Genomic DNA, 10,024 nt, shown 5'->3' with positions numbered 1-10,024 from the left:
AGACAAGCAAGTCAAAAAGCTGCTGTAGAAAAATATTACGACAATCCATCCCCACACACACACACTTTTTTTTTTTCTCTGCAAGATGAAAAGTATTGATTGTGAACTGTAACCTTTTGGAAATGAATTCAGTTCTCAGGATGAAAAGGTTGGACTCCACTAATATAAGTTATGTCAGGAGATGGATAGAAGGGCATTTTAATGAACACAGATTATCCCTCAGACAATGGTGGAGGGGAGAAAGCAGCACATAGGAAAGTGAGATTGTAAAGAGAAATTAGGAGAAACTGTCCTAGGACAACTTTTAATTATCCCTTTATATTTTGTGGCCTCCCATATGTAAACTAATGCTGTCTATGCTGCCCCACCACTACTGCAGTAACAAGCATGGAGGTCAGGTGAAGTACCGGCGCTTACCAGGACACATGTAAATTTGTAATACGGATTACGAGAAGCAACAAACGAGCTGATGCTACAGGCCCTAGGCTGTACCTCGAACGGCTGTGCCCAAGGCTCAGCGGGCGGCTGGGAAGCAAATCACGCCCCCCAGGCAGCCCGGATACATCGAGCTCAGCGCAAGCCAGGCCCCGGGGCTCCCGTCGCAGCCGGGCTGCAGCCGGGCGTTGGCAGGGGGCACGGGGTGACAGCGGTGACAGCTCCTCCCCGGGCTCGCCCGCAGAGCCGCCGAGCGGGGCTGGGCCCGTCTCGGGGCGCGGGGGGCGGCCGGACGGGAGGGGAGGGAGAACGGGGCCACAAAGAGGCGAGACTGGAAACAGCAGCAGTCCCGAGGCGGCGGGGAGGCGGCTACCGGCCTTCACTGGCGCCGCAGCTCCCCTCGGTCCCCGGCCCGGCGGCAGAGCCCGGCGCGGGCAGCGGCAACGGCTGGGGCCTTGCCGGCGCCTCGCGCCCCTCTCGCGTCACCGCCGGGCTGCGTTGCCGTAGCAACAGCAGCACGTCGGGGAAGGGCGAGCTCCGCCCCGGCCGGTTGGCCCCGCCTCCCGCCATGTGACCTGCCCGCCCCGCCGTGCTGGCGCGTGCCGGCCGCTTCCGGGGGGGAGCGCTGGGGTGTGCCGCACCGGTAAGTTTGGCGGAGCGGGTGGGCAGCGGCGGCGACATGTCCGGCAACGGGCTCAGCTACAGCGACCAGGGGGGAGAGGCGGCGCCCGAGCTGGCCCAGGAGGCGGCGGCCAGCATGACCCCTTCGGCTTCCGCGGCCTTCGGGCTCTTCAGCAGCGGCACGAAGAAGTAAGGGAGGCGGGCCGGGCGGCGGCGGCCTGTCCCGGGCAGGGGTTGCTGGGCGGCCGAGCGGTGACCGGTTCTGTGAGCCTCAGGGCGGTGCTGGACGGGCGGGACCCTGCCCTCCGGCGCGGGGGCCGGGCGGCGGGGCTCGGCTTGCGGCCTCGGGGCTTCTCCCGGGGAGGGGCAGTGCCGGGGGCCGTGGCTGGAAGCGGAGCCTCGGGTGCCCGCTCTTACCCCCGCGGGACTCCGTGGAAAAGTTCACTGTGCCGTACCTTTGACGTGTTTGTAGGGCACTGGATAATCTGTGAATTTTTTTGTTTGTAAGAAAAACTGTTTTACTTTTTTTTTCCCCTCGGTTTTGTTAGTTAAGCACACTGGTACTAGTTTAATTTTGCCTTCAAATGTAGGTTAAAAAAGAAGTGCTTAGAAGTATTTGTGGGAGATGTAGTTGATCATGGCGAGGTGCCCAGCTTGAAGTGAGCGTTAACAGCGTTGTGTCTTGGTCAGAAGTCAAAATGAGGAAATGGAGGAGAAAAAAACCAGGCAAAGTGCACTGGCGCAGGAAGCCTTCAGCTCCTGAAAGGAAAAGTTAATTGCAGAGGAGAAAAAAACCCGTGTCTAAAGGGAAGGATCAAGAGGTTTGCTAAGCTGGAGTTTTATCCTACAACAAATTGAAAATCTATTCCAAGAGCAACCAATAAAAAGCACCATAAACTAAGGTCTCATGTACATTAGAAAATCAATCGCTACTTCTTCAATTTGACTATTCTGCACAAAGAAAACATCCATGCTTTAGGAACTTAAACTGATATGTTTATTTTTGCACCACACCAAAGTAAATAACAATAGCGTGAAGCCGCTGTCACTCTGATGCTTCTCTCTGTAGGACAGCAGCTGATAGGCCTCCCTCCTTAGTTTGCTAGACAAGGCACATTTATCTTCCGTTGCTGTTCCACTAAATACTTTACTCTTTTGTTCTGTTCCAGTTACAATTTTCACAGCTGTACTGTGGATGCTGGTCGGCTGACTTGTGTGTTGTAGCTGATTTATGACTTTTGCATCCTTTTCCTGTCCTCTTCCATAGAAAACAACTTTTCACTTTATTTCTTAACCATTATTTTGCTGTTTCTTTACCACAGAGTGGGGTACCCCAATAATTGATCGTGGCCATAATTCTCTACATAACTCATTTAATCATAGGCTTCAGACTGTTTTGCAGGTGAAGTATAGCTCTCTCTGTTTTATCAAATGCAGAAGCTGAAGTGACTTAGCTTAGCTGAGGCTGTCCAGTGCTTGGGAGGTAGTATAGCTCTGGGGTCCTGCGATGTTTTGTACACACGTATGTATATGATTGCGTCCCAGTATGAAAGAACCGGAATAGCTTGCGAGATGTAGACATGCCTTATTAATTAATTGCTCCTCCAGTCTTGCTCTTACACCTACAGGAGGGGAGAAAAGATCCATCCTCTAAAGCAGGGGTCCTCAAACTTTTTAAATGGGGCCGGCGTGCAGATGAAGTGGCACGCAGTCATCTGCGGCTGCTTGGTTTCCGGCGGGGGGGTGTCTGTAAATACCAGGGGCCGGATTGAGGACCCTGGGGGGCCGTATCCGGCCCATGGGCTGTAGTTTGAGGACCCCTGCTCTAAAGTAAGGGCTTGAGAGGAAAGCAGGCAATAATCTCTGTGGTCTTTTGTAGCTCACAGACAAATTCTTACTGAAATACGAACTTGTCCATGATTCAGACCTGTGTGGGTAAGCTCCGAGTATGGATTGGATAGCTGAGGAACAGACACTGTGCAGGAAGATTATGAAACTTAGTGTGAAAAAGCCACTGGACTATAAGTGAGGGTTATTGTTAGAAAAACAGACTGTTTGGAAAATGTAGTAGTCATTATCAAGCATATAGCATGTATGTGGCATAGTTTACCTGCTAATAGGCCAAAAACTCCTTGTTGAGAAACAAATGAAATTTCTTATCCTTACAGCTGAAATGGAAATCTTCTAAGAACAGGAAGTGTAGCCTAGATGGAAGACATTTTATCTTCTGGTGGTTTGGTTTTGTGTTCTTTAAACTGGGCAGACCTGATCCCTCCCTTCTGGGCATACAGAGAAATGCAAGATGTGTCTGCATCCTGTGTGTTGAAGTGTGGGGACTGTTCCATTGGTGAAAATAAAATCAGTTACGGCTTTTCAGAGTTTGTGTGCTGATCTTTCTTGATTGTCACTCAACACTTCTGAATATTATCTTAGATGTACTTATGTCACATATCATTGTGACGTTTCAGTGCTTGGCAAACTTTTTTTTTGTTTCTGAGGGATTCTTCCTTACACCTACTGATGATATAAGAAAAACTCTTCCTCAGGAGAGGGGCAAATATATTAATATATAGCCCAGTATATTGATTGTTGCTGCAGAAACTGTTGGACTAGAGGCCTGCACTTGGCTGTTGCCAGTTAATCTGAACAATATCATGTGGTTCAAGTATAAATATCAAGATACTACTCTAAACACTTGCTTTAAAAAATCCGAGTCTCTTTTATGTTTTCTGTCTTTTCCTGTTTGTCGTGAAGACAAAAAGCCAAAATGCTTTTGAAATAAAAAATTGTTTATTAGGTTAGGCTGTTTTCAATTTTGCGGCATTTATTTAGAACAGCCTACAACAAGTTGCACACAGAGGCACAAATTACTATTACTAGACTTAAATGTGAAGTCTGAAGTTGACCTGATATAAATTATTTGTCCTAACTGTTTTGGTTTTAGTGCTTCAGTAGAAATACCCAGCTGAAGTACATACCTAAAACTTCTGAGCATCCCTGGGTGTTAAAAGCCCATATGTCTTATTCTCTTGCTAAAGCTACCTTTTTTACCTTTAGCAATTCTACGACTGATTGATAACTTTTAATTACAAATAGAATCTTCAATTCAGTTAATTAACATAGTATTTTTTGACATGTTAAAGTTTGGGGTTTGGTTGAGACACATGATAACAGTATTGAAAATATCTCAGTGCCTCAAAACTTCTGTCATGATGACATCTTAAACCTGAGTAAGTGGTAAGTCTCACTGCTGGAAGATCAGTAAAGATGAAATAGTAATTGAAATTTTCTTAATATAAACAAGGCACAATAGGTTGCATGTAGTATATGCAAATAGTATGTTTCCCATTACTTAATATATTGTATGTATCCAGTGCAGTGAGGGAAAAAAGATTGAAAAAATAAAACTTTGGTCTGCTTTTATCAGATAACTGTATAAATGCTCAGGACCAAAGTGAATGAGAAAAGGAGGAGGTTTTTCCAAACCGTTATATAAGTTATTAAATATAACATGTATGTAAGAAAGTGTTTTTTTACTGGTTTTGGCTAAACTAAAATGTTCTTGAATAAGAGATTTCACAACAAATATATGAGTTTGGAGCTAGTTTTTTCTGTGAGTATTGAATCCTGACTAAAGAGGCAAATATAACTTGCCTATTTGGTATGTATTGCTTTCAAAAAAACCTTTTGATTAGTTAGATCGCTTCAAATACATCAGAGAGGGATCTAGTGTTCAGAGGATGGAAACTTCGTGTTCATTTTGTTAGATATCTCAATAACTGAAAAATTAAAAAACCTTGTGTACCTCAGATAAGTCAATCTAAACCTTGTTGTGTGGAATGGGCCCCACTGCATGGCTGGAGATACCTTTTCCTTTCCCGTTCCCTCTTTCATGCTAGTCACATGAGCTGACATGTATGGTATTCCTTTATACAGTTTGTTTAGTTACATTTTAGGAATTTGTGTGTCCAGATAGGTGGTGTTACACTTCTCTGTGAGCTGATTATATTTTAGACATAGGTCACTCTAGCTACTCCAGGTGTACATCATTCAGATGCCCCACATCTTTGAAAAAGAAGAAAAAGGGTCAGGTTGTGGGCTGCCAGAATAGTGGAAATGTGCTGTAGGCAAGTCTTTGCCCATAACAGGAGTTTTCAGTAGAAAACGGCTGAGAGCCAAGAAGTTGTGTAAATCTTATGGACAAGCTGAATCCAGCCTGTGGACCTCAAGCTATTTCTCCATGGTCTAGATTGGTGGAGTCCATGAAATAAACACTGCCTATTTGGAAGACTGTCAGAATCCTCTGTGTTGTTTAGAGAGATACTGTTTGATGCACATCGCCTAAGTGTATTTTTATAGTTACACTATGTACTGTTGCTCTGTCTAGAGGGATGAAAAGTCCAGCCATCTTCCAACTTAAGAAAACCTGGAGAGATAATTAGTAACACAGAATCCATGTTAACTGTGTACCTTAGGGTGTAGCTGTTACTGCGTGCTGTTAATTGTGGGTGGGCAGAGGCTTTTCATCTATATTAACTGCATTTTAAACAAAACTTACCTGCATGTAGTATTAAAATATAATAATGTTTGGTTCTTGGAAATGATACAATTTAAGCTGTAAAATTAGCACGCCAGTAGATACCAATTGATAAGTACACTATTGAAGCAGGTGGCAAATTTATAACATGCATTTTCAGCTTTACTGATTTGCATCTTTAAACTGTATTCCTGCCAAGCAAAATAAATTTATAATTTATTAGATTACTTTTTTTTCCTGCAGATCTAGTTTATGCATTCTGTTGAGCTATTCATCAGAAAATGTGGCAGGGCTGAAAACCTGGGGTTTTTTGCTGAGATTTGCAAGCCTGTTTTGCAGAGAGCTGATCTAAGGTGGTGATTTCATTAAGGTACTCATTCCCTAGTTCTCTGTGCATAACACTTTCCAAATTCATGAGAGCTAAGAACTTGCTTTCAACAGCTGCCAGAGATGTTCTTGGAGCCTTAAGTTGATCTGGTTTTGCCGTGGTGTAGCCTGTTCAACCAGTCAAGGAAAGCTTGTATGTAGACTGCCATTTGTGAAATTCTTGGAGGAATCTCCAGCCCTAATAGCCAAACTTCATGCATCCGCTAGCTCATTGGCACAACTACTTTCTTTCCCCATCTGTTTTAGTGGCGCTGTGCCCACTATTATGGTGATATGCCAGTTTGGTAGGATGTGCAGGACAGCAAAGATTAGTGGTTTGGATGAACTGATGACTCTACAAGATAAAATCTGACCCCTGTAGTCAATACACCCTGTAGTCAGTACCAGGATAGGTACTAAATCCAGTGTATGAATATAGGCATACTGTTGCAGAGCACTTCTCCAGCTGAAATTGGTCAGATCTGATGGGAAAGTGGCACAAGCTGAATATATTCTTATTGACATGCACTTTGCACATATGAGGATGCAAGCAATGAACTGTTGATTTGCTGTGTTTATCTGTAATGTAGTAATTAAAAATTTGTTGAGGCTTTTTATTTCCTCAGAAAGGGAAGTTTGTAGTTCAGGGTCTTCTCTGTGGTTTCTGCGTATTTATTATGTTGTCATATATTTGCCTTAGATGCTTGCTATGATCTGCATCCCGAATGGCATTAAAAATACATTTCTGTAACACTATCATACCATAACGCTGACACTTGCAAGGTGTTCAGGATTTTCATAGTTCTGCTTTTCCGAAGGCTATCCTTATCTATGCCACCCTGCAGTAGTTTTCTTACTTTGAGAAAACCAGAATTCTTCTGGCTTATAAAGATATTTTTTTTTTTACATTCTGCTAGAAGATGAAGAGCATTGTAATGCTTTTTAATGGTGTTTCTGAAACGCTGTGGACATATATGTAAACATACTAATGCTGTTGTAGGTTCTGGCAGTGACAGCACTGCCTTTGTGGTAATATCTGTAAATAAAAAGCTGGAAATAAAGCTTCACACTCTCCTATAACCACTTCACAACTATCAGATGCTGCAAAGTGATCTGCAAATTCTGATTGTTGGCCTCAAGACAGACTAAATCTGTCTTGAGCAGCACCACCTCAGACACCACTTTTTCAGCCTTCAAGAAACTGACCTCTGCTACCAAGGAAGATTTTTCTTTCACAGAAGCTTCCCTGCAGCATCGTAGGTGCGGGCGCTATGGGAAGAGGTCGCATGCAGTGGGATTGCAAGATCTTTTTCCTCCTTTCAGACAACCTTTCCTGTTGCTGGATGAAGTAGTGTCTATAACTACTTTACTGACAACAGATAATCTTAGATTAAATCACAGCCCTTTCCAGAAAGGGTCTCAAACAGCTTTGTCATACTAGCTGCCATCTGGTTAGAGCTTTTGAAATGTACATAGTTTGCATATCTGCATTGATGTTGGTAGCAGCAACTTCACAGGTGTTCATGCACTGAGTTGCTAAAGCATTCTTCAGGTACTAGCTTCACAGCAGGGAACTGGAAGATGCTTTATTCAGTTACCCTTTCTATATCCTTCCTCCATGAGAAGGGTGAGTTACATTATGTTGCTATTAAGACTGGGACGGGTCTTGTTTTCCCTGTGGCTCTCAGCCTTACAGGATGTTATAGTTACCCTGGTTTTCCTCTCATCACTGCTGTCTGTCCTTTGAAACTATCAAGTTTGCTTTTGGGGTAGTAGCATGTTTAGTTTTCAGATTGAAAAATTAGGTGTGGCTTTGAAGGAAATAAATTATTTCTCCTCTCAATTTCTCTTTAAACCACAGTTACAGCTACACTTCCTGCCAAATGATTTGAGTCTCCCTTGAAGTACTTGAATTCTGTGTTGGTGTTGTGAATTGGCAATAAATATGAATAGTGTTCTAATGGAAGACGATGGCAATACTGAATAGCACCACAAGATGTCATTCAAACAGTTTGCGGTATAGAATGAAACACTGAAACTCAGATTTCTTAATTTCCTGCTAGAGGAAGACCCCAAATCAACAGCAAAATACTTACATTGCAGCATGTATTTGCTGCTGTTTTAACTTCCATGTTACATGGCTCTGAAATCGATTTACAGTTCCTCTTTAAGTGTTAAATTCACACTTGTTTAGCGTTTATACAATAGTCTGAGCTAGAATAAGCCAATTTATTTTAACGATTTTGCGTTGCCAGTAGATTTTTTACTGTATTTTTTTTTAACTTATTTTAATTATTTTTTTTCATTATTTGGGGAGGGGGGGCATGGGATCTTCCATAGGATTAAATTACTACTTGGGTGCCAAGACCAAAGGTTAAGCTGCTCTGTCAGTGTGGGTTTTCTGTTTCAAGCTTGGTAACATTCACAATATTTTGAACTTTATGTTGGAATGTGTTGCTGTGCTGCAGGCAAAAAAAATCCCATAAATCTTGGTATCCTGTGGTTAAAAGTGTGTCATCCACATTGAAATCTCCTAAAGACTTTGAATGCAAGAACAATGCAGCTGATATTGTGTAAGTACACAGTGGATGGAGAACTTAAACCAGGAAATGCATTATTAAAACTCTGTTGAATGGATTTTTGTAACTTTCGTTCTTGATCTATGATAGGTGGTTCCATAATATTGGAACTGGTAAAGCTTGCTTCCTCCCCTGTGGTGGATTTGTTTGCCACTTCCCAGATTTTACCTTGCAGTAACACAGTGCTGTCCTTGTATATGAAAATCCACTGTCTCACCATGAGTTTGTTTAAAATTCCTTCCTCTTTCTTAGAGGTGATTAAAACTGTTCCCAGGTTTTGGGGCATACAGATGGCATGGGAAGCAGTCACAATTAAATTCGTAATTAATAAAACAATGGGCTGATAAACTTCCGTGATTAAAGATTTTGTAGCTAAAGGATTATTGTTGCATTGCCGGCTGGACTTCAGTTGCAGTTTCGATACTTAGGAAACTTCTGCTTTTTACAAAGAAAGCCTTATGATTAGGGGGTGACTTCTTTCAGTAACTGGGTACATTAAAACTGTAGCAAAGCTAGAAATTAATGGGTTTTATCTTATGGTATTGCTTATTGCTAAAAGGAATAGGAGATACAGTCGATGTGTATTTCATCTGAGTGGACTAGGTGTTCTCTTAAAAACAGTTGTTGGGAACATGTAGGTGCAGTGGCAAATGATATGCCACAAATTATAGGTTAGTATTTTAGTGTGATGAAAGGTTTGTGATAGTTCCTACATGAAGACAAAGTAACTGAAAGGCCCAAATTTATCACTAACATAACTTGTTTAACTATAGGAGTGACATACAGTTATTCCTGCTTTCTTTGTTTTTCTGTAAAAGTGGGTACTGTTTCTCAGTGAAGTCTGAAATCCCAGTCTTAATCTGAGCAAGATGCTAGTTTTAGTGGCCCAAGTGTGCTGCTAAGACTATGACATATTAAGAGTTGTTCTTTAGTTACTGTTTCCTGTACGTAAGACTACAGTCTGTTAAAATAGTTTGGTGGGATGCTCTCTCGAGTATCAGGCTTTAGGGTTTGGTGTTTTAGTGGTGTTTTTCTTTTCTTTCCCTCGTGTTTTGGGGCATTGGGGTGCTGTTTTTGTAAGGTTTGGGTTTTGTCGTCTTAGTGGCAGGGGAGTAGAGGGAGCATGAAAGAGAATGAGAACATTTTTTGTTTAGTTTCTTACAGTAACATCTGTAAGAGTAATCCTGACATAGGATCCAGTAGGCCTGTCATAGGTCCTATCATACCCATACCCCTATTATATCCAGAAATGGTACAAAGGCATATGAAGAAAACAGTGCTTTGTGGTAGAAAGACAAAAAGTATTCTACCTTAAAGGCTACAGTCATAAAAGATGGAAACATGGAAGACAGAATTTGTTTCGGTCTGCTTAACGTTCAACCAGTGATTTAAAGAGAGTGTATTATTCTGGATGTGTTTTGTGATGTCCATCATGTTGTGTCATCCCAGGTCTCTCATGTGTGATGCTTGCTTGAGAGAAAGTTAG

At 42.5% G+C, this 10,024-nt stretch overlaps 1 protein-coding gene across 6 annotated transcripts in view; it reads left to right on the top strand.

Annotated features, from left to right (window-relative positions):
* Window positions 1–1,007: 1,007 nt before the first annotated feature.
* AP3B1 (adaptor related protein complex 3 subunit beta 1) overlaps window positions 1,008–10,024 on the top strand; it is a 162,833-nt gene continuing 153,816 nt past the window's right edge. For 4 of the 6 annotated variants that reach the window (XM_056324410.1, XM_056324407.1, XM_056324409.1 and 1 more), the window contains exon 1: window positions 1,009–1,245. In XM_056324410.1, the coding sequence (XP_056180385.1) occupies window positions 1,115–1,245 (131 nt within the window). In that variant the 5' untranslated portion in view covers window positions 1,009–1,114. Of the gene's footprint in view, window positions 1,246–10,024 lie in introns of all 6 variants that reach the window. The other 2 variants (XM_056324411.1, XM_056324408.1) reach the window with 2 other exon arrangements.

Source organism: Falco biarmicus, chromosome Z, assembly GCF_023638135.1.
Source record: "Falco biarmicus isolate bFalBia1 chromosome Z, bFalBia1.pri, whole genome shotgun sequence".
In the NCBI taxonomy this organism is placed as follows: Eukaryota; Metazoa; Chordata; class Aves; order Falconiformes; family Falconidae; genus Falco; species Falco biarmicus.
This window is presented reverse-complemented; position numbering and strand designations above follow the sequence as displayed.